General features: G+C 37.1%; 1 protein-coding gene across 6 annotated transcripts; it reads right to left on the bottom strand.

Moving 5' to 3' along the window:
* Positions 1 to 7,131: 7,131 nt before the first annotated feature.
* On the bottom strand, positions 7,132 to 23,213 carry LOC130052426 (heat shock 70 kDa protein 12B-like). 6 transcript variants are annotated; one of them, XM_056157379.1, is made up of 5 exons: positions 23,122 to 23,213; positions 17,903 to 21,885; positions 17,572 to 17,790; positions 10,914 to 11,043; positions 7,132 to 10,694 (listed from the first exon to the last, which is right to left on the bottom strand). In XM_056157379.1, exons 2-5 carry the CDS (start codon positions 18,284 to 18,286, stop codon positions 10,018 to 10,020), a joined length of 1,410 nt encoding a protein of 469 aa, XP_056013354.1. In that variant the 5' UTR covers positions 18,287 to 21,885; positions 23,122 to 23,213; the 3' UTR covers positions 7,132 to 10,017. The 6 variants fall into 6 exon arrangements, with proteins under 6 accessions (XP_056013354.1, XP_056013358.1, XP_056013356.1 ...); XM_056157383.1 differs by having other exon boundaries at positions 17,903 to 18,211; positions 23,122 to 23,209; XM_056157381.1 differs by having other exon boundaries at positions 17,903 to 20,337; positions 23,122 to 23,209.
* Between the last annotated feature and the right edge of the window lie 2,132 nt (positions 23,214 to 25,345).

The following is a 25,345-nucleotide window of genomic DNA, read 5'->3' on the forward strand; positions in this document are numbered from 1 at the left end:
AAATGCCGACAGTGGCCAGGCAAGTGCAGGAGGCGTGAACAAATACATTCGTGAAGGGTTTTTGACACAATAAACAAACGTGTATCTATGGAGTGCCAAATTAACAAAAATTCAAATAATTGAAGATATCTTCAATTATTTGAAGATATCATCAATTCAATGATTGCTCTCTTTAATTGAATTATTGCGCGCATTAAATCAATTATTGCTCACATCAAATGAATTAATGCGCGCTTCAATTCAATTATTGCTCTCATCAATTGAATTAACGCGAGCATCAATTGAATTAATGAGAGCAATAATCTATTTAATGCGCGCATTAATTCAATTATTGCTCTCTTCAATTCAATTGATGATAGCATCGATTGAATTAATGAGAGCAATAATAGATTTGATGCGCGCATTAATTCAATTATTGCTCTCTTCAATTCAATTGATGAGAGCATTAATTTCGTAGAAATATTGCTCGCAATAATTGATTTAGAGCTCGGTATAAATAATTTGATGATCTCTTTAATTCAATTGAAGATATCTTTAATTATTTACAATGCTTTTGTATAAGGAATTAATGGGCGCATCAATTCTTTTAAAGAGAGCAACAATTCAATTAGAGAGATCATTAATTCAATTGTGGATATGTTGAATTGAAGATATCTTTAATTATTTAGTTGTTCTCTCTAAAAGAATTATTGCTCTCTTCAAATGAGTTAAAGATATCATGAATTCAATTGAAGAGAGCAATAATTGAATTAATGCGCGCATTAAATCCATTATTGCTCTCATCAAATGAATTAATGCGCGCATCAATTCAATTATTGCTTTCATCAATTGATTTAATGCGCGCATTATATCAATTATTGCTCTCTTTAATTGAATTGTAGCGCGCATCAATTCAATTGTTGATATCATTAATTCATTTGAAGAGATTAATTCAATTAAAGCGCGCATCAATTCAGCAGAAGAATTAATGCTATCATCAATTCATTTAATGCACGCAATAATTCAGAATTGAAGATATCATTAATTATTTGAAAAGATCTTTAATTCAATTGTTGCGCGCATCAAATGAATTAATGATATCTTCAAATAATTGAAGATATTTTCAATTAATTGAGTTTATGTTAATTTGGCGCTCCATATGTATCACGTTGGTTTCCAGATATTTGAGGTAAGTTTGCAAATAAATTTGCACAAGTTGATTTCGTAACAATTTCTAGGCATTTTCCAAAGTGATGACGGTTCTGTAATGTCGAAAATAAGCTGAAAGAGGGAGAAGTCGGAGTCACGGAATAAACGGGTCTGGTGTTGTAGTTTGTGCACTGATGAGACAGAGTTCCTACGGATCTTCTTTCATACCGGATTATCGGGAAACGACCCGTCCTGTAACCAGTCTTGCAAGTGTTCTGTAAGTCCGTACGTTTCCATAATTTTTAGAATTTCAGGAATAAAACCAAATTGAGTCCGTGCTTATAGATGAATGAATAAAGGCGTGTCAAAAATAGTTTCTTTGTAAGAGCAGCATAATTCAAGCGACACAGTCTTCCGAAGAATAATAGTTTCCTCACGTCGATCTCTGCTGCTATCGGTAGAACATCAAAAAAGTATTCACAAATGTCAGATCTATACAATCTTGGGAGATTCAGTGCGTTCTTACAGACGAAGTGTTGAAAAGTATTTAGTTTCTGGAGATCAGAGGGAGATATGCAATTCCAGAGTTCGCAGCCAAATAAAACGGAAGGCTGTACAACCGTTTTATACAAGTGGGATATTGTATTTGGATTGAGAAACTGCGAGTCTAAGTCGGAAAGTGCGAAGTACGATTTACGTCCCTTGTTGCATGCTTCTGTTATCCTTGTAGAAAGTCTACAATTATGATAAACAATTATGCCTAAATAATTTTCCTCATTAAGAATCAATAATTCGCCTAAAAACCATTGCTTCTTTCAATCAAATTTGCATTTTTTCGAACGAAATATTAACACGCATGATTTGGCTGCATTAAATCTAAATCGCCATTTGTTTGAGTAAATCAAGGCAGTGTTCAAAAGGGACTGGAGACCTGTTGGAGATAAGCTGATACATGATATATCATCCGCTAAGGAGGGACAGTTACTGGGAACATTTAGTACACCAATATTTCTACTACAACTCTCTAAATCGTTTAAGAGATCATTAATAAAAACAAGATACAAAAATGAAGACAATACATCTCCTTGTCGAACACCTTCATTGACAGGAAACCATGTTGACTGAGTTTGGTTAACCACAACAGAGCTTATAGTACTTTGGTGGCAATTGTTAATTAATGTCCATATTTTGCCAGTAACACCAACATTATACAATTTAAACATAAGCTAGGCCTTGTCTCCAAACTGTGTCAAACGCTTTGCTAGAGTCTAAAAAACTTGCATATACATGAATATTGTTTCCTTGCTCTATATTGTGAAAAAATGTTTCTTGTAAATCAAATGAGGCGGTAAGGCAGCTGAACGATTTTTGAAATCCTTGCTGTTGCTTGTTGGGGAAATACTTATTTAATATCAAACATTTATATATGCGAGACAGAATATTTTTTATCAAAAAAAAAAAAAAAAAAAAAAAAAAAAAAGCAAGGTAGTAACGCTACTGATCTGTAACTGTCACACGTATTTTGGGGTTTTGAACCACCTTTGTACAAGGGCACTATCAATCCTCGTTTCCATTCTAGGGGTATTTTACCACAAGACACAATTGTGTTATACACATGTATATTCTCGAGGCAGAGAACGAGGGAATTTTCTCCTTGTATGATGTGTTCATTAGTGATAGAGTCATGACCGAGGGCTTTGTAAAGCTTCAGACAGTTGATTATAGCATTTAATTCTATTGTAGTAATGTCTCCTCCAGGGAAATTTTGTATATTACTTTCACAAGTTTCAGTTATACGAATGATTTCAAGTTCTATTTGAGATTTAAAGTCATTCTTAAAGTTGTCATCTTCTAAAGGGGTGTATATTTTCTCGTAATAATTTTCTGCTACAGCTTCGGGATTTGTGTGAATTGTCCCTTCATCATCTCGGGGTATATTCGAGAAACACTAGGTTTTCTGCGTTTTGTTAACCTCCAGAATAGTCGAATGTGTACTTTTGCAGCTTCGTCGATGTCTTTGTATACGTCGCACATATAACGTTCATGTGCCTCATCGAAGGCCCTAAGGAAATTTCTCTTTGCCCTTTTGTCTTCGCGGTAGGATGTGAACATCATTCCTCGGGGTCTACCTTCCTCTATCCATGTGCGTCGTTTGACTCGTTCGATTTTGTGGAGTTCTTTAACAGAGTTAGTCCAACCAGAACGGATAAATGGGTTGAAGGATGATGGGGGAATGCATTCGTATGCACATTTATGTAAGATCTTGGTCAGTTTGGTTATATACTCTGTAATGTCTGATTCAGTATGTAACTTGTTGTAAATCAAAGACTGAAGATTTTCTTCAACTTTATTTTTGTATTCCACAATATTTTCGGCTTAGCCTTGTGCCATGCAGGATGATTTGTTTGAACATTTTTGAGTCGATGACACTGCATGCACAAGTTGAATATTGCAATAATTGGTTAAAAAAAATGGTAATTGGTATTCGTATAATTCCTACCTCCTCAGACTCTAGAGACTTTAACTCTGCGTATAATTCCTACCTCCTCAGATTCTAGAGACTTTAACCCTGCGTATAATTCCTTCTTTCTCAGATTCTAAAGACTTTAACACTGCGTGTAATTCCTACCTCCTCAGGATCTAGAGACTTTAACTCTGTGTATAATTCCTACCACCTCAGATTCTAGAGACTTTAACTCTGCGTAAATGATTTCTCAAAGAATTAGATATTGAAAAACGTGCTTAATTACGTCCTTGTTCGGCAGCATGTTTTTGTGTTTGAAAAAAATTGCCACTGTTATTAAACAACATTCCTAAATGCTTGTACATGTATTTACAACTTCAAGAAATTGTTCATTTTACATCCATTTCTCAGTTTCCATATCAATTTTTCCACTATTTCTAAAAATAACAACCTTGGATTTTGAAGCAGTTACAATCAAATCCCAATCATTAGAATAATTACGGAGAGAATTTAACATATTTTGTAACCCTAACGAAATTTATCTCAAAATCATTGACATAAATAGTAATGGCGATAACATTCCCCCTGCAAAAGACCCATTTCATTGCTAAAATATTCGCTTAAACCCCAACCCTCCATCGAATTTTGCGTGGTGTGTGTGTGTGAGAGAGAGAGAGAGAGAGAGAGAGAGAGAGAGAGAGAGAGAGAGAGGCGGTAAAACGTAAAGTGAGGACAATTTCAATCAATGGACAGAAGTTGTGAGGACAGAATTGCACTATGAGGACCAAAATAAATGTCCTCACAATATACATCCTCATAAATGTGACCTTCAGCATGTGAAAGATATAGATACAAAATATTAGCTTAGTGAGGACAAGTGGTGTGAGGACATGTCCTTACTAATATTCTCTCTCAAAAACCCTTTTTTCATAATTCGAAAGAGAGTATTAGACAAACTTTTATAGGTATCCCTATAGCTATACCTAACATAGTACTGTACTTTTTTGCCTTTAGAATAATATATATGTGTATTCTTTTCTACACATTGTGAGGACGTCCTCGCTTAGTAGGTTTGGTCGGCGAGAGAGAGAGAGAGAGAGAGAGAGAGAGAGAGAGAGAGAGAATCAATGTTTCCCAGGCAAACGAAATCTAATCCCTAAAAAGAATTTACCCTGTCTTTTCCTTCGTCTCTCATCCCCTGGAGTTGAATCTTCTCTGGGTTATAACTTTATCAAGATATGAATAAGGGCATTACACTGTCCAAGTAAAGAAATTTTCAACTCAATATTAATTCATATGTATATATATAAAATTGCTTGAAGGGGAAACAGGAAAATGCAAAATAAGTGAAGAGATTGCGATTTAGGCAAATATAACTGTTCCCGAACGTGGTAATAATCGAAATTAATTTTGATAATCATTATGTTAAAGTAAGTACCATTGTAATTAGATATTCTCTTACTGCATTATGTACAAATAGAATGATGAAATACAGGAAATTTAGATTTTTTACAATGAATATATTTATTATTATTCATTTATTAACCAAAATATTGAATATTGGCAGTTGCCCCACCCCCACCCACCTATTCTGCTCCAACACCCATTTTCTTCCTTGAAATGTTGTCCTAAGCACATCAAAATGAATTATGTTCTGTCATAACTGATCTTTGACCTATGGAAAGGGCTTATATAGGCATTGTTCCTGCTGCCTAATGCTATTTATGTATGTGTTTTCTATATACACATGAATAAAATACTGTTCAAATTAAATTGAAATGAATCTCACGTATTAAAGCAAAGATTTTGTTATTTAATACGCAAGATCGCGACTACTTTTTCCGTCTTGGTTTTAAATTTTACTTTCCCCTTTCAAAGTCTCGCGAGACCCAAAGTATGCGAGAATTTGGGCATGTTCGTAAATAATACCAGTTCTGAAACTTTTGTCGTGATCGATCCACCCGATTTTATCAATGGTGCACTATCATTGCATTGCATTAGACTGTAGTAATGATTCAAGAAAGAAACATAATACGCAGAAATATCCACAAATGATAGATTTTAATGGAAATGTGGTGGATTTTTCCCCACTGCTGTCAGCCAGGAAATTCCCAAAGCTGAGAAGAGCTTACGTCAAAATATATAGCTTCGCGAGCTAAATTCAGAAGTTCATTTTTCCTGTATCCAGACGTTTTACACACCTTTCATTTAAAAATGCTTTTAATTGCGGAAAGCACATGGATGTTAAATCGTCTTCCGATCCAATGTTTTGAATAAACAAAAAATGCCTAAGATCGACACGCTTTTCCGGACTTCTTTACAAGAGAGTTCCACTAACGCGGTATTTACGATCTTGCGTATTTATGTAAAAAAGAAAAGAAAAGAAAAAAAAAAAAAAGACAACACAAAAAGCGAGCAAACTCTCCGGCAATCGCGGAATAAATTGATGTTCGATATGAAAAGTCTTTTTAATGCATTATGTAACATAATAGTCTTTCAGTATAAGTATACATCTACCGCGTTTGTAGTCAACGCCGCAATACGTTTTAATGATTTCCATCCAGCTAATATCATCCGCATCCTATGGCACATGTATATTATTTTTATATTCGATTATAGGCCTATGTTTCATTAGAATAGGTCCTCAGTACCCCCTTGCTCGTCGTAAGAGGCGACTAAATGGGGCGGTCCTTCGGATGAGACCGTTAAAACCGAGGCCCCGTGTCACAACAGGTGTGGTACGATAAAGATTCCTCCCTGCTCAAAGACCGTAAGCACCGAACATAGGCAGGCCTTCACCGGCAATGGTGACGTCTTCATATAAGTGAAAAGTTCTTGAATGGAACGTTTTACACACAACGGACGACAACATACACTGACCAATTGCAATAGGTCAATTGAGTTTACAGTCTACTTTATGATAAGTGAAGATAACGAACAGTGATCAATCTCATAAAGAATATAAATTCAAGAGTAGGGCAAACACGGACCCCTGGACACACCAGAGGTGGGATCAGGTGCCTAGGAGGAGTAAACATCCCCTTTTGACCAGTCACATCCGCCGTGAGCCCTCTATCTTGATCAGGTAAATGAAGTAATCCGTAGTAAAAATCAGTATGTAATGAACGGCCTAACAATTGGTATGAAACACATCAGACAACATTCAACCTAACGACAGTATTGTATTTGGATATAAGAGCATTATAACGACCATATAATTTGTGAAATGCTGACTTCAAACGAGACTGTGTTGTGTCGTACGAGGGGACTAAATGGGGCGGTCGTTCGGATGAAACCGCCAAAACCGAGGCCGTTTGGCACGATAAAAAACCCTCGCTGCTCAAAGGCTGTGAGCACCGAGCATAGGCCTACATTGTAAATTTTACAGTCCTTCACCAGTAATAGTGACGTCTCAATATGAGTGAAAAATTCTCGAGCGGGACGTTAAACAATATACAATCAAACGAGACTGTTTAACTCCCTGTAACATCAATTTATTTGTCAGTAGTTTCCCTCGTAAACCCCCCCCAAAAAACAACTATACAGAACAGTTTATTGATGAATGGAAAAATCAAATACACAATTCACCAAAGTTTTCGTATCATAGACTTTATAAAACAGGATTTGGTTACAAAAGTATTTCCATATAATACCACTTGAGGCTGGTGAGTTTCTAGTGAATTTTTGAAAAGATCTATTCAAGGTAACAGAAGTACTAAACAATTGGTCCGGATTTGGTTTTAATAGTTACAAAAACCTCATCCATATTTATTCTAAATTATGATTTAAGGCCAACAAATGTAATGAGTTATGATGCCCATAGTAAGTACATGGATGTATGAGGGAACGTTTATTCTATCACGGTTATTGCAAAGATCAAAGGAATACCGCGGTCATTATTCTGTGATATACCTTCATACATAATAAGTAATTATGAGATAATCGATACTCATCTCGCTTGCACTTCGTACTTTACTAATGCAACAATGAAGTCGATAACTGATAATTCAATTTCATAATGAAAGCGAAGATAACGAACAGCGATCAATCTCATATCTCCTATAGCAAAACAAAATAGAGAGTTGTGCAAACGCGGACCCCTGGATATACCAGAGGTGGGATCAGGTGCCTAGGAGAAGTAAGCATCCCCTGTCGACTGGTCACACCCGCCGTGAGCCCTATCTTGATCAGGTAAACGGAGTTATCCGTAGTCAAAATCAGTGTGCCAAGAACGGCCTAACAATCGGTATGAAACACGTCAGATGGCATTTGACCCAATGATAAGTTGTATTGGCAAACTGGATCGTTATAATGACCTTTGCATTTGCAAAATGCTGACTTTAAACGAGATTGTTGAAACCCCTGCACCATCAACTTGTTTGTCAGTAGCTTGCCTCAATTTAAAAACTGACAATACGCAGAACAAGCTCAGTCTTGCGTATCGAATCAGTTGAGAGATATAAACACCATATGCAGGTGATAATGGGATATTGCTACATAAATATGGGAAATCCTAAAAATCACATCAATATAACTGGCAAAACAAATTCATGAATGACTGAAAACATTTGTCATTCAGTAAATCAATCGTTTGCATTCCGAGAGCGATACACAATTCATGTAAACATGTGGATGCACAGACAAGTTTTTCTTAAACTGTGTGTTCAAAGCAATTGATATAATCCATCTTCATCCAACTAAATACGTGAAATACTTTTTTCAAAATAAATTTAGAATTCTCCTATCATCTCACCTTTTTCGTTAACAAAAACCAATGTATAAGGCCGTTTTGGAAACTGTCATGATGTCACGGTGACCAAATTCGTAGCTATATAGGAAAACGATCGGCTGTAATATATTTCCGAGCTAGAATAGAATAGAATAGAATAGAAATAAAGTTCTTGTTTTCGTGTATGTTGCAGGATAACCTCCTTGGTCTCGAAATGCTGAATAAAATATAACGCCTCGGCTTCTATATTTCAAAACAACATTTCTCAAACTCGGACAGCGGCCTAGTGTAGCTTACTGAGTTACATTGACAGTTTCTTTTGGTGTTAAAATCGACTCCATGCAGGGCAAGATTGCAACCAATCAAAATATTATTATTTCATTTAGGTACGAGGCCTGTCCTGAAGAAATTTAAAGCCAAAATTCATGCCAAAATCGGTGTTAAAATATAGGGGAAACTTTTAATTTGAAGGTCGATTTCAGTATCGCAATTAATACATTTTAGGTTCAAATTGTAAGCGATTAAAACATTGAAAGTTGAGAACGAGAATAAGCAATGCTAAAACTAATTCAAACATGAATAGGTGAAAATAAAGAACAGTAACTAATCTCATAATTTCTATAAAGAATACAAAAGCAAGAGTATGGCAAACAAAGACCCCTTACAAAGAAAATTAAGAATTTTGCAAAAACGGACTCATAGACACACCAGAGGTGGGGCCAGGTGCCTAGGAAGAGTTAGCATCCCCTGTCGACCGATCACACCCGCCATGAGTCCTTTATCCTGATTAGATAAATGGAGTAATCCGTAGTCAAAATTAGTATGTAAAGAGTCGCCTAGCAATTTGTATGAAATACGTCAGACAGCATTCGACCTAATATGACAGGTTATATTTGTAAATTAGATCGTTATAACAACCAGATATTTTGTTAAATGCTGACTTTAAACGAGACTGTTGAAACCCCTGTAACATTAATTTCTTTGTAAGTAACCTGTCTCGCTTCAAAAACTGACCATAAGCAGAACAAACTCTTTCGTATCGAATCTGTTGAGAATCAGTTTTTGAGAATCAGTTTTTGAGAATCAGTTGAGAAACATAAAAACCATATACAGGTGATTGTGAAATATTGCTACATAAATTTGAAAACTTGACGATGGAGAAACAACTAAAAGTTGAGTTGTTAGTTTGCCGTTAACATCTACGTTCAATAAAATACATGTATCCAAATATGAAGCAGATGTGGAAGTCTTTACGGTGTCCTTTATTTCGAGCTCACTGGAATATATCCTCTGGTGTGTCCAGGGGTCCGTGTTTACCCAACTCTCTATTTTGTATTGCTTATAGGAGTTATGAGATTGATCACTTTCATTGAATCAACTATGAATCAAATTGAGTGTTGTAAATAATAATAATAATACCATATTTATATAGCAGCCTTTTCATACACTATGTACGCTCAAAGGTGCTTTACAATGCATATATACCTTACAAGGGAATGTTATACACATAAATAAAACATTAAAAAGCAATGATATACATGTAAAAGGCGTTATCACATGTAAACAGTCTGTAGCTGTACCTATTCTGATTGTACACATAAAACATGAAAACACAAGATACCATAAATATGAGAATAAACATCAGTTTCAGGGCGTATTAATTTACAAGCAACCATTTAACAAATGGCACATTTATTTACATTCCAATTCCCGATGAAACAGCAGTTGAAGTGCGAATAAATCTACACGAAACAGTACGTGGGGTTTGGCCAAATAACACAGCTCCTTTCAGGACTACTAACCCTGGATCGGCAGGCGTGGTAACTGTCTTATTAGGAAATGATTCCTTTATTGCATTCAACACCATTGGCGAATTAGAAAAATCGCCTACGAGAAGAATTTTCGATACAGACTCCCCTTGAAAGGACTGCATGATTTCTGTGATATGTTGAATGATTCCTTGCAGTGTATGACTGAAAAATTCTTTGAAAATTTCTGGACGTATTCGAAGCCTGTCTCCAATGAACTGCACTGTCTCTGCGTACCTTGTCTGTTGCAGTACCTCTATCAGTGTTTCTTCTGTTTGCTCCTCAAATATCTCCAGCAGACGAAATGGTAATATTATGGTTACTTTTGTTTCTGACTCTGGTTTGAAAGTGAGTTTCTTCAGTTCAAACTCACGGAAAATGGCAATATAATCATCCATGTTTTCATCCTTCAACGTTGACAGGACATCATTTCCAAAGAGCTTTGCCAAGAACTGATAAAATGCATCGTCTACTTTGGTCCCTGCCAACGCAAAATCGGTGACATGATGGAGCTCCCGAAGACTCTGGTTCGACTGCACTTCAACGACTGTGGTGTCACAAGTTCCTTTTACAAATATTAAAAATATTATCAGTAACCATAATGACTATTCATATATATCCATGTTGTAACTGAATTAGTACAATCATGAGAATCTTAATCATACTTTTTCCTGTGAAAATGTGGAGAATGGAACATAATTGATGTACATGTATTTCTAACTCAACTACGAAACAGTTATGTGTTGAACGATCATATTTCGTGTTACTTATAGCAGTTTCTGACCTCCCAAATCCAACACCATATATTTCGTCCCAGGTTCGAAGAAGTTAGTTTCCATGGGGAAGTGACTGTAGTAAAAGATCGCTGCTTCTGGCTCCGAAACCAACAACAATTGTTCTCTCAGAATACCAGCCTGTAAAATAACACGGAACGCATAGTTCACAATACTCATTCCTGTATACCGAATTCGACTCTAAATAGAGGAGGTCTTCACAAAGCTAGAGCTGGAAGATAATTAAAAAATGACCGTACAAAACTACTCTTTTAAAACAGGCTTATCGCACACTAATTGTATAATATCTTTTAACTAGCTGCAGAACTGTAGCTCTTTGAAAAAATATTGGGACGGATCAGAGAGCTATAGATCCATCCCTTATAACATGCTACCATGGTGACTCAGGTGAGCGATGTGGCCCATGGGCCTCTTGTTTGTGAAAAAGGCAACAGGCCAAGAGAAGAGGCTGTTGTGTATAACTTAGATATGCACAGGAAGAGTCTGTAGTAAATTATTCTCTCGGCATCCTGGTTTGTGCAAATTGAATATCAGTAGAAATACATTGGCTAAAATGTAGCTGCAGAACTGTAGCTCTCTGAGAAAATATTGGGACGGACCAGAGAGCTATAGATGCACTACATGGCGATGTTAGCATATCAATATCAGTAACCATGGCTCTGTTGTGATTTAAAAAGAATACTTTGACCCCCCTATTGTGGCACCACCCTTTCTCGTGGGTACAATTTAAACAAATTTCAATTAAAACTTCCATGGGATACTTGCACATTAATATGAGAAATCATGCTGTTATTAACAAAAAATTTAAAGACGTTTCCTTTAGGCCTATATATTCCCCTATTGTGGCCCCATCCTACCCCTGGGGATTATAATTTGAATAAACTTGAATCTGCACTATATAGAGATGCCTTCATGACTCATCATGGCCCTGTTAATCTTACGATTTTCCTATATATATTGTTATGTATAACTCTGATCCCCTATTATGGCCCCTCCCTACCCCCGGGGATTATAATTTGAACAAAATCGAATCTGTACTACATGGAGATACTTGCATATTGATATGACTCATCATGAGCCTGCGAAGCTTGAGATGATTTTAAAAGATTTTCATATATATGTTAAACCTATCCCTATGTTAAACTTTGATTCCCTAGTGTGGCCCCACTCTACCCCCGGCGGTCATGATTTAAACAAACGTAAATTTACACTGTCAGAAAACGTTCATGTAAACCACTTCTCTGGTACATCGTTCTTTAAACGATTTTTTTTTTAAACCCCACACTATTTTTGCCACTTTGAAGGAAACGTGTTTGTTCATTCCCTTCACCCAAGGATGATTTGTACCAAGTTTGGTTGAAATTGACCCAAATGGTTCTGAAAACAAGAGGTCCATGGGTCACTTCGCTCACTTGAGTCACCTTGGCCTATATTTAAAGATTTTCCCTATATATTCGCATGTAAAACTTTGATACTGAGTGTGGCCCCAACATACCAAAGGAGACATGATTTTTACAAACTTGAATCTGCATTATGTAAAACTTATACGGTATCAATTTTGATGCACCAGATGAGCATTTCGACAAATAATGTCTCTTCAGTGATGCTCAACCGAAATGTTTGAAATCCGAAATAACAATGAAGTTTTAGAGCTATTATAGGGAAAAACAGTGTGCCAAAAAAATGGAGTCAAATTCGTCTAAGGATAAGAGCTATGCGTGAGGGAGATAATCCTTAATTTTGAACTAATTTTTATAACAGCAATTAAATATACATCCGTATTTTCAAGCTAGTAACGAAGTACTTAGCTACTGGGCTGTAGAGACCCTCGGGGACTAATAGTCCACCAGTAGAGGCCTCGATCCAGGGGTCATAATGTAAAACGTATACGGTATCAATTTTGATGCACCAGATGCGCATTTCGACAAATAATGTCTCTTCAGTGATGCTCAACCAAAATGTTTCAGGAATAAGCTTTCATGTAAATGTAAACTTCTTTGGCCCAATGGTTCTTGAGAAGGAATTTTTTAAATGATTTTCTCTATATATTTGTATGTAAAACTTTGATCCCCTATTGTGGCCTCATCCTACCCCCTGGGGCCATGATTTTAACAAACGTAAATCTGCACTATGTCAGGAAGCTTTCGTGCAGATTGTACTTTCCTAGACCAGTGGTTCTTGAGAAGATTTTTGAATATTTTCCCCCATATATTTGTATGTTAAACTTTGATTCCTTATTATGGCACCATCCTACCCCCGGGGCCTTGATACTTTACAAACTTGAATCTGCACTATGTCATAAAGCTTTCATGCATATATGTAAACTTATTTGGCCCAATGGTTCTTGAGAAGGTTTTTTTTTCTATATTAGTATGTAAAACTTTGATCCTCTATTGTGGTCCCATCCTATCCCCAGGGGCCATAATGTAAACAAACTTGAATCTGCACTATGTCAGGAAGTTTTCATGTAAATTGTACTGTCCTAGCCCAGTGATCCTTGAGAAGATTTTCCTCATATATTTGCATGTAAAACTTTGATCCCTATTGTTGCACCAACCAACCCCCTGTGGCTATGATATTAGGAAGCTTTCATGTAGATTGTACTTTCCAAGCCCAGTGGTTCTTGAGAAGATTTTTAACGATTTTCCCCTATATATTTGTATGTAAAACTTTGATCCCCTATTGTGGTCCCATCTACCCCCAGGGTCCATGATTTTAAGAAACTTGAATCTGCACTATGTCAGGAAGCTTTCAAGTAAATCTCAGCTTTTCTGACCCAGTGGTTCTTGAGAAGAAGATGTTTAAAGAGTTTCCCTATATATTTGTAGGTAAAATTTGATCCCCTATTGTAGCCCCACCCTATCCCCAAGGGTCTTGCTTTTAACAATCTTGAATCTGCACTATGTCAGGAAGCATTCATGTAAATGTCAGGTCTTCTGGCCATGTGGTTCTTGAGAAGAAATGTTTTAAATGACCTCACCTTATTTTTTGCATTTTTGTGATTATCTCCCCTTTGAAGGGGGCATAATTCTTCATTTGAATTAACTTGAAAGCCCCTTACCCAAGGATGCTTTTTGCCAAGTTTGGTTGAAATTGGCCCGGTGGCTCTGGAGACCAAGTCGAAAATGTAAAAAGTTTACAGACAGACGGACAGACGATGGATAATAGGCGATCAGAAATTAAAGCTAACTTGAGCTTTCAGCTCAGATGAGCTGTGAAGTCTTAATGAAAGTGTCGATGAAAAAAAAAAAAACAACAGACGCCGGACAAATTTTGGTGAGAAAAACACTATAATCAAAATGTAGAAACATTGTGTTTCCTTCTTTTTTTATTTCTTGAAGATTTTCTTAATATGTAAAGTACATTAATGGTTAAATAATACATGCATGTTTACTTAAAAGACATGCAAAAAGTTTTTGTGAATCTTCGTCATAGGGTATTTTGTGTAAAGAGACCCAAGTACAAGTAAACAGCAGTGATGGTAGATAAGCACCGCCCACAATCCGGGTAACCATACGATACTTTAATACGCCATGCAATGTTCAAAATAAAAATATTGTAAATTAGTATAATGGCATGTGTATTCATCATTATGTCATGTGCATTTCATCTCAAGATGCATTGACTATTTTGTTGGACAAGCGACCCATGGTCATCCCCAGCCCCTCATTTTATCAAATATGTTGAAAATAGTTGAGATCCTCATCCCCACATCACATACATTTCATGTCAAGATGCATCGAGTATTATGAGTTGAACTGGTCATTACACACCCCCATTTCATCACTGATCAATATCTTGATAATTCCTACTTTTATCTTGAAATATCTCTCTATTGATCTTTACAAACATGGGTATAATTAGCGTTCACAGGATTGCATTACGCTATGGTGATCGTTCATGGACCCTTTTGTTATAGAAAACTTCCAATTGGTCGCCCGGATGAAATTTAAAAAAAATCCTAAACCTTATTGCGCATTTATTTACATGGCACCAACAGTCATATTCCAAAATATAATTTATCTACTGATTAAAACGTGAGAGAATTTCTGGGGAAATGGTTTTTGTATGAAAACGGTGGTTTCGGTACCCCCATTTGGCCTTTCGGATGAAAAAAATAAAAACTCTGAAAGTGTATTCCATGTCCACACGATACCACAATTCATATTTCAAAAGATGCTCTGAAATATGGCATGTCAAACGTTGCAATATTTGATCTTTTCCATTTGCATTGTATAATTTTCCATTTGTATTCTATATTTTCCATTTGCATTGCATAATTTTTCATTTGCATTGTATAATTTCCATTTGTATTGTATAATTTTCCATTTGTATTCTATATTTTCCATTTGTATTGTATAATTTCCCATTTGTATTCTATATTTTTCATTTGCATTGTATAATTTTTCATTTGTATTGTATCCAGGGAATGTTTATTTTGATTTGTTACAACGGATTTCATTAGTTAACGTCACTGATGTACCACAAATGTAGACGTCCTTAGCACACAGGGCCGTAGCAATGACGGTTCTTTATCGTGCCAACGCCTGTGCAGCGATACGGAATATCTGTTTATAAGGTCATTACGAAAAGGCCCGTGATTCTCACTTTTAAATGCCGAGTGTTTGGCAAAGGAGCAATCACTGTCTTTGTTTATGTCTTAGGTTTGATGCGGCAATGACAGTAACGGTTCTCGAACTCACGACCTCTCGCCCACAAACCAAGCGATATACTGAGCTACCGCGACCAGGTCCATGTAGGACTAGTTATTTTGTAAAATACGCAGTTAGCTCTAGTAATGGCGAATCCCCCCACCCCCCCTGATAATTTAAAAAAAATAGAACTGTCCAGAAAAGCATGCACATTTTTATTTAGTCAGAATTCAGTAGATTCGGAGGACTTAATTCGGCCCTTGGGTCCCCACCAATTGTTAACATCGAGAATGGTTTGTTACAACTATTCAATGGATTAATCTTAAGTTATCGTTTATCGAATTTGGTAATGCGCGAGATGTTGAAGAGGTAAAGTTCAGGAGCCACCTTTCGCAGGAATGTACCGTATTAGCTAAGTGTAATGACGTACCCCCCCCCTCCCCCCAATTAATTGATCGCTTTTATGCGTCTGATGTGATCAGCATATTCAAACAAGTCTCCTATTTAACCACTGGCTGATCTAGATAATTCTGAACGAAAGGATGCAGTAAACTGCTGGATGTCTGGGGACTGTCTTAAGATCCCTAGTGAGTCCAGTGCAAAGTCTTGGTGGAGGGGGGTGGGAGGTTGCAGGGGGAGGGCGAAGTCAGTGGCGGATTTAAGGGGGGCGCAGCAAGTGCGTTCTGACAAAATAAAACGTACACGACATCTATATACAAAATATCATATTTGTGAAGGGAGGGAGGGGGGTCTCCCGGCGCAAGATTCCTCATTACTAGCTACATGCATGTTCAACTAGTCCTTATGTGGAATCGATCGCGGTAGTTCAGTGATATACCCTTTGGTTCGTAACCGTGAAGTCGCATGTTCGAGTTCTACTCCTGTCATGGCTGCATCAAACTTTAGAGGTAAATATATATATAATACTTTCCCATACGCATTGCTATCTAAAAGTGAGAATCACGGATCTTTCGGATAATGTGACCTTAAAAGCAGACATCCCGTGTTGCGACAGGCGCTGACACGTTAAAGAACCCCCACTGCTACGCCACTGTGCCCGTACATGTAGCATAGTAAGTCTATTTGTGGTACGTCACCTGCAGCTGGTGACGGCTAAATATAAGTGGGACCTAAACTAATGAAATCCTTCGTAACCATTCAAAATAAAAAATCCCTAGGATGCAATACAAATGAAAGATTTTGCAATGCAAATGGAAATTATACAATGCAAATGAAAAAATTATATAATACAAATGGAAAATATAGAATACAAATGGAAAATTATACAATACAAATGGAAAATATAGAATACAAATGGAAAAACATACAATACAAATGGAAATTATACAATGCAAATGAAAAACTATACAATGCAAATGGAAAATATAGAATGCAAATGGAAAATTATACAATGCAAATGGAAAAGATCAAATATTGCAACGTTTGACATGCCATACTGAACTGCGTAAAATATCCCGAATTCTGGAAACATTGCTTGTGTAGATAAACGATATTTTCGACCCCTCAGTTTGGCCTTTAGGATGAAAAACTTCCATAACCTTATTACACACCTACAGGACATCACAACATATCACAAAAGATGATTTAGCTACGTACTGCTTAAAATGTATCACGAGTTCTGGGAACCAGGTTTTTAAAAAAAAAACCCACCAAAAACACGTCCCTTTTTAACCCAACCCCATTGGATGAAAAATAAAAACGCCAAAACCTTACTGCACATCTACAGGCCACCCTCAATCATTTTTCCAAACGAAAAATAAACCACGTCGTAACAGATAAAAGGAGTTTGCGGAGGAAAAATGTGGCAGACAGACGGACGGTCTAGAATAATACAATAATGAGTATACCCGGACTTTCTTTCGAAAGTGCAGGTATAAAGATAAATGTTTGACATGTAAGTAGATAAAACAATATACTAAAATATAATGATTAAACCCAGATAGGGGTCAATGTACACTAAGAAGGTCATAAAAACCTCTGCTGCTGCCTCCCTCATGAATTGTTTGGCGCCATCGTCCCAAATGGCGGGAACAGTCAGTACCCAAAGAATGACGTCTTCTGTAATATTAACCACACGACTTTTCAATGTTCCCATCAGATGATCCTTAAAATATTTGATGGCCATCGTAAATATTGTCATGGCTGGCATCTCCTCACCATTCACATCTTTTATTGTCGTAGTTCGTTTTAGACTCTGTAATTATTAATCTTTAGATATCTGTTACTTTGTCATTATAATCATTCTTTGAATATGTCACAAAGGAAATACCTACCTTAAAATTCAGTGCAAATGATCATGAACCAACTTTATTTTGATGGAGAGTCATCTTGAAGCGTTTGAAGTAGAGCCATCCCTCGTGCTCATTGTCTTCTACAAGCGAGGCATATTTGTTTTCTGCTTCGCATCCAAAAGCATGGAAAGTTTTGTTTGGCTTCAGCAGAACAACAGACGGTGTTTTAATATAAGGCAGGCTCGGAGACCCACCAATCCAGTTGGAGGTCATGATCTTTAATGGATCCTTCTCGAATTCATATCGAAATGAAAATGCGTATCCAGAGAGCACTGTACCTAAATCAATGGCAGCCACCATGACTGACGTCGAGAAACTCATGATCTGTTCAATATCAAAAGATGAAGATGACAAAGCATAAACTGTAAAAGCAATCGCAATCAAAAGGAAGACAAGCATGGACCGCTGGAAACACAAGATAATGGGATTAGGCGCCGAGGAGTATGCATTCCCTGTTAAACGGACACACCCGCCTTAAGCCCTATCATCTTGATAAGGTAGACGAGATAATCTGCAGTCAAAATCAGTATGTTTAAGAACAGATTACTATGAAACACATCTGACCAAATCACAGATTGTATTTACAAACTAGATCATTATATAACGACCAGTATTTGCAAGACGTCGAAATTAACTTGAAGTAAAAACAGTCTATCCTGTAAGGGAATATGAAGATAACGAACTGTGATCAATCTCATAACTTCTGTAAGGAATACAAAATGGAGTGTTGGACAACCACGAAGCGCTGGATATATACCAGAGGTATGACCGGGTGCCTAGGAGGAGTAAACATCCCCTGTCGACAGGTTAAGCAGATGTAGAGGCAAATTTTGACTCCCATAGAATAATGACCGGGGGTCATTTTTCGACGTCGAAAATGACCCCTTAGCCGTAGAAAAATTGGATAATTTTGTAGAAAGAAGACCCAGGGGTCATTATTTTGCGTGTCATACCTGAAAAATAATGACCCCCGTAGAAAAATGACCCCAATCCCTCTCTTAGCAGATTGATTTATTTTAAAGGAGTTGATACGGATTTTCAGGTCATTATTTACCCAGAGTTGTCGTTCCTGCTGCTCCTCTTATCAAATTTATTCAAATGCTGTCTGATGTATTTCATACCGATTGTTAGACCGTTCTTGGCACACTGATTTTGATTATGGATAACTCCGTTTACCTGATCAGGATATAGGGCTCACGGCAGGTGTGACCGATTGACAGGGGATGCTTACTCCTCCTCGGCACCTTATCCCACCTCTGGTATCTCCAGGGGTCCGTGTTTGCCCAACTATCTATTTTGTATTGCTTATAGGAGTTATGAGATTGATCACTGTTCGTTATCTTCACCTTTCATGGAGACGTCACCATTGCCGGTGAAGGGCTACAAAACTCAGTTCTATGCTTGACGCTGAAGGCCTTGGAAAAGGAAGGAATATTTATTGTGCCACACCTGCCATGACATGGGACCTCGGTCTCATTCGAAAGACCGCCCCATATAGTCGCCTTTTACGACAAACGAAGGGTACTGAGGACCTATGCTAACTCGGATCCCCATGGGATGCCAATTAAATTGAAAGGCGACTAATTCTCTCACTAACTGTATGTTAAGTACTACAAAATTTAGACCTATATGCTTCAAGGTAACCTACATGTACCAACACCTGCTGCAATACGGGACCTCCGTTTTAAGGTCATATCCGAAAGACCTGTGATTTGCTGAGTGTTTGGCGAAGGCGCAATAGACATGGCCATGGCTGGAACTCATGACCTCCCGGTTACAAAGAGAACTCTCTACCACAGAGCTACCGCGACCGGTACGTACCAAGAAATCATTTATTTCGCATTTGTCTTGATAACTGTTAAGTTTGATATTCCCTCCTCTTCCTGTATTCTATTTTCGACTTATCTAAAGATATTTACCAAGTAGGTGATTTGGAGTTATTTTTTCCGTTTTGGTTCTGAAACGTGTGGGTAGGTGGTATACATCAAAAGCAGTGTTTGACGCACTAATGATAAATCATATTCCCCTTTTATATCAATACGTACATGTACATTTAATATTGGTGTAGTTAATAAATCATGACTCTAAATTACCTGTCATCCATACATACTGGTGCACAAAACATGCTCTAAGCAGGTGCCCCTTTCTCGCTTCGATTTTCTCTCATTTGGACTAAATTAATCCGCATCACCCAAACCCCGTTATAGTACAAGAGATTTTGACACTGTGCACAATCAAGAACTCTGCCTACTCTCATAAAAATTTACCTTTCATCAGGGGCCATCTACCTTTCCAGTCAGTTACAGACCTTTTCCTGGAGCATGTAGATTTTTAACTGATTTTTTTAGCAACTGACCCCTTGTCTTCGTTTCGTATTTCCAACCATCTATATGCTAGAAATAATGGTGACACCTACATGTTGCCTGTCAGCTTTTTCATTTAGCACTCAGCTACAATTGACATGTATCCTAAAATTATTTACACATTTTTTGCATACATAGTATCACCTAAAATTTGGGTTATTTCCGTTTTTAAAGAAATCGGACCTATAGTGCGAAATTATCTCCTGCTACCTTGGAGTGCAGAAGTAAATTCGCCATGATTTAGAACATGGAACAATTTGTCGCTAGGTTCAAACAGAGAGAAAAGAAACTCGTCTTCTGATAAACAATACACATTTATTACAATTTGACCACAAAACATTGAAATTGTATATATTTCCTGACCATATGGAGTTACACGGCCAGCTACGAGAATCGTCCGGAAATTAGAAAATCGGTTCCTTAAAAATCCTCTGTTTGGAGATTCCTCCCTTTCGATATTTCATTTACAGAAGGATCACTAGATAAAATGTAAATATTTCGGGACAGATCCATGTGGGCTAATGGCAGATCGATAAGTTGACGACGTTCCAGGGTTGTCAAGTCTCAGTTGGAAATCCGATGGTCGTTATAATGATCTTGTTAGCAAGTACAACCTATCAATATCAGTAAAGTTAAAAAAAAAATCCATCCGTCCTAATAAATGATGTTTTTCAATTGCATGTTTATGGCGAATTTCCATTGACCGACTTAACTGTGCTGTGTGGCACCTAACATGTGAAGACAGAGCTCGAGGCCTCAATCAAAACATTATTTGATCCGCTTTTTCATTGAACGCAGGAAACATAACACATTTGATGCAAACAGTACACTGAGACGCCATACTCAGCGTTGGTGTTGAGATAATTTATAAACACAGGGTTCCAAATTACCGCTCGCCCACTCGCATTGGCGACTAAACTTTGCTTGTGGGCACCCAAAACTTTTGCTCTCGTCGCCCACTTGGCGACCGTAATTGTCCGATCAACATTTTTCTTTCCGACCGATCCGAGTCCTATTATAATTGAAGTTCAATTTCCAGTTGAGGTTTTGCCACTTGGCATGCCATTCATGATTCCTGGGGTATCAAACCTTCCAAAATGTATTTAAACTAGAAGTTGAACAACGCAAGGGTTACTTCAAACGAAAAGAAAGCGTCTGCTTTTAACCAAAATGGAAAGAAGGGGAGAATATGGCTCGATCACGGCAAAAAGGGGATGACGTACTGTGTGTACAAAACATGACACGAAAGATCCAATCGTTGTGACAGCTTGCCCAAGTTATAAACTTGACAGCATCGTAAAGCTGAGAAATTTTGAAATAACATAAAAAGTCTGAAGAAACGTGTGTTAAAGTCAGACGCCGCGAAGATCGTAAAGTTGCTAGGTTGACGAAATGAGAGTGGAAATGAGAGAGGTATTTGAAAGAATTACGGAGAAGGAAACAGAATTTAAATATTGATATTCTAATTTTTTAAATAAATTGCAATGTGACCTGATGTTTCTTTTTTCTTGTAAAATAAAACCATGTTATTCAATTTCATGATATGTGTGGGCTACTAAAATTTCATGTGGGCTAACGGGATTTCTTATTCAGGGGCCCACTTGGCCCCTAAGGTATTCAGTCGAAGTTGGAACCCTGAAACATAGGAGAGATGTGATTATATATGATAAAGAATATAAGATTTACATGCTTTTCCTGATTTGATCATAGGCACTTGTTTCATACATGGGGTCACCCCCTCCTTACTATTAATAAAGAGTAAGGTATGAAATAAGTGCCTGTGGGTTTTATGAGGAGTTATGAGATTGATCACTGTTCGTTATCTTCACCTTTTATATAACATCTCAGAATGACGTGAATTTGGGTACACGATATTCAAAATGGAGAAATACATATTCGAATCGATGCCATTTGGACCAAAATTTTCAAGTTCCATAGGTATGGTTTAATTTTTCATTTGTTTTCCATATTTTTCCTTTCAAACATGTACATGTATATACTTAGTGTCACATTTACGGTGTTTTATGTTTGTATAGTTATGTTTTCAGTTATCCTGTAGACGACCTTTCTAGGCAAATAACCTTCAGAAGTTGAGAGAGGGAGAAAGAGAGGTGGAGAAAGGGGGGGGGGAGGGGGGAGGAGAGAGAGAGAGAAGGAGGCAGAGAGAGAAGGAGGGAGAGAGAGGGGAGGGACAGAAAGGTGGAGGGAGAGAAAGGGGAGAGAGGGGAGAGGAATGGAGAGGGGGAGAGAAAGAGGAGGAGAGGAAGAGAGAGGGGGAAGCCAGGGGCAGAGAAGGAGAGAGCTAGATAGATAATATTTGCCATTAAATCATATGTGTCTCAAAAATAACATTGTCATATATGATTCCGATTTATAAATTCAATCAACATCTTCAATCAAATTCAAAGTCACTTTCTTGTACATCATATACATGTATGTAGGCCTGCATGAAGTAGACGGATTTAGGATATTCTTGTTATCAGTAACATTTACCATACACACCAGTCAAAAACAACGAAAATATAGTGGACAACATCTTAAAGTCAGTCCAAGTACACAAGATGAGTACTTTAAAAAAAATTGTGCATTATTTATGTTTTTGACAATAAACTCTGTTTCTATGCACAAAAACTAGGTGAATCATTGCGAAAACCAATGAGCTTACCGAGAGCTTCGCCCCCTGGACCCCCACTAGGGCATTGTACCAATAGTTGATGATCGAAGCTAGGCCATTAAAACTGCCCGGATTTTCTTTCGATTTAATTTGTTGTTTGTTTTGGCCAGATTGAATGCATATGTTGACAACTATAAAAAATAAAATACCTATTATTTCCAAATGAAAAGAAATACAAACTGTATGCATTTACTTACTTCTGTGTTGTATTTACGCCGACAGAGTCACTGAGAGTGTAACGATTTCACATTAAAAAACTAATCCTTTATCGATTATCTAGTTTCGGTTTGATTCAACGGTATCAGGAGAACTCATACCCAGGAGAACTCGTACCCAGAAATTTGGGTACGAGTTCTCCTGGAGAAGTCGTACCCATCAATATCTGGGTACGAGTTCTCCTCAAGAAAAACTTGTCAATTGTATTATAAAAATCTGGGTACGAGTTCTCCCGGAGAAAAAACATAGTCATTTTATCTGATAAATCTGAATACGAGTTCTAATTTGTCATTTCTGTCATAAAAACCTGGGTACGAGTTCTCCTGGTAAAAAAAAACTTCGTCCTTTTGTCATATAAATCAGGGTACGAGTTTTCCTCCATGTGCCGGAGAATAGAGGTACGCTATAAAAATACAATGTCGCAGGTTTAAAATTGGTGTTTAATTGCAATAATTAAGCTAATTATCGTCTCAAGCCAAACGGCAATTCAAATGAAAAACAAAACAACAAACAAGTATGATCATTGTATTTACTTTTTTTTTATTCAATTGAAAGGCATGTTCATAGTAAATTATGTATAATGTATGAAATCCTCGATTTTTTTCAAGGAGATGTTGTACCCAGATTCCAAAACCTAAAATGGTAATGAGATAAACTCGTATCAAAATTTTGATTGCTATCTAATGACAAACTTTTTCTCCAGGAGAACTCTTACCAGAATTTATATAACAATAAAGATATAGTTTTTCTCCAATGAGAATCCATTTAATAAAATGATTTAAGTCTTTTTTTCTCCGGGAGAACTCGTACCCTCATAAATATCCGATAAAGTGACTATGTTTTTCCCCCGGGAGAACTCGTACCCAGGTTTTTATGACAGAAATGACAAATTTTTTCTCCAGGAGAACTCGTACCCAGATTTTTATAATACAATTGACAAGTTTTTCTTTAGGAGAATTAGCTCGTACCCACATTTCTATTTGATAAAATGACAAAGTTTTTCCCCAGGAGAACTCGTACCCAGATATTAATAGGTACGACTTCTCTTGGAGAATTCGTACCCGGGTACGAGTTCTCCTGGAGAAGTCGAACCCGGGTATGACTTCTCCAGGAGAACTCGTACCCAAATTTCTGGGTACGAGTTCTCCTGGGTACGAGTTCTCCAGAAGTCCTTTGTTGAATCCGATACATATGGAGCGCCAAATTATTTCAATAGAACAGAACGATAACACGTATTGGCAGTCTTTGTCATGGCTTTACTTAATAAAAACGTATTTTCAATTCAACGACAATGTTCATATTAATACAAAACATCAGTATGTATAAATCCATGATCTACAACGAATTTTGGATAGTTATGTTGTAGCATCAATAGTCCATCCATGTTTCGGTCAATCAATCAATAATTCACTCAATATTTTCAATCAATCAATATTTCAATCCACCAATGTGTCAATCAATCAATATTTCAATCAATCAATATTTCAATCCACCAATGTGTCAATCAATCAATATTTTCAATCAATCAATCAATATTTCAATCCACCAATGTGTCAATCAATCAATATATCAATGAATCAATCAATCATTTCAATTTGTCAATCAATCAATATCAATCATGCAATGTCAATAAGCCTAATTATTAGCCACGGACCTGGAATGAAACAAAATCTGTGGCAGGCTTAGCAAAATTCGGCAATTGACCATCATTGACCACTGACACCTCATAAGTTGTAGAGTCATGACGCTTCGTGAAGGCAGATATTCGAGGCACGTTGGCGTGGACAAAATGAATCCTGAAATACACAAAAAGGGAGACAGCAAAAACGCAAAAAGGATGATATGCATGTATGTTATGAAAAAGGGGGAGGGTAAGGAGGGTTTGTATTTTCGTCGACATGGAACTCAAAAAGGACTAGCAATTCGCGCTTGCGCACTATATATACGCGGGTTAGAAAAGGGAAAGTGTCACGATAGCTATTTGGGGGGATAGTGTCAAAACCGCGCAATTCTATCGAATGTGAGAGTTATGTTTCTTTGCCTGGACAAATACATGTTCTGTTCATTTCGATAACTGGACTTAACTCATAGTGAGTTAAGTCGGATTAACATAAACTCAAATAATTGAAGATATCTTCAATTATTTAAAGATATCATCAATTCTATTATTGCTCTCTTTGATTGAATTAATGCGCGCATTAAATC

This window comes from Ostrea edulis, chromosome 2, assembly GCF_947568905.1.
Source record: "Ostrea edulis chromosome 2, xbOstEdul1.1, whole genome shotgun sequence".
Taxonomy (NCBI): Eukaryota; Metazoa; Mollusca; class Bivalvia; order Ostreida; family Ostreidae; genus Ostrea; species Ostrea edulis.

What these genes read in the sequence shown, in the direction of transcription:
- LOC130052426 (XM_056157377.1), bottom strand. Translation starts at nt 23,113, where the DNA reads ATGCATACAGTTTGTATTTCTTTTCATTTGGAAATAATAGGTATTTTA. An exon ending in TCCAGGGGGCGAAGCTCTCG is followed by an intron (nt 18,212 to 22,915) that starts GTAAGCTCATTG and finishes GATATTGAACAG; the next exon opens with ATCATGAGTTTCTCGACGTC. An exon ending in TGACTCTCCATCAAAATAAA is followed by an intron (nt 17,791 to 17,902) that starts GTTGGTTCATGA and finishes TAATAATTACAG; the next exon opens with AGTCTAAAACGAACTACGAC.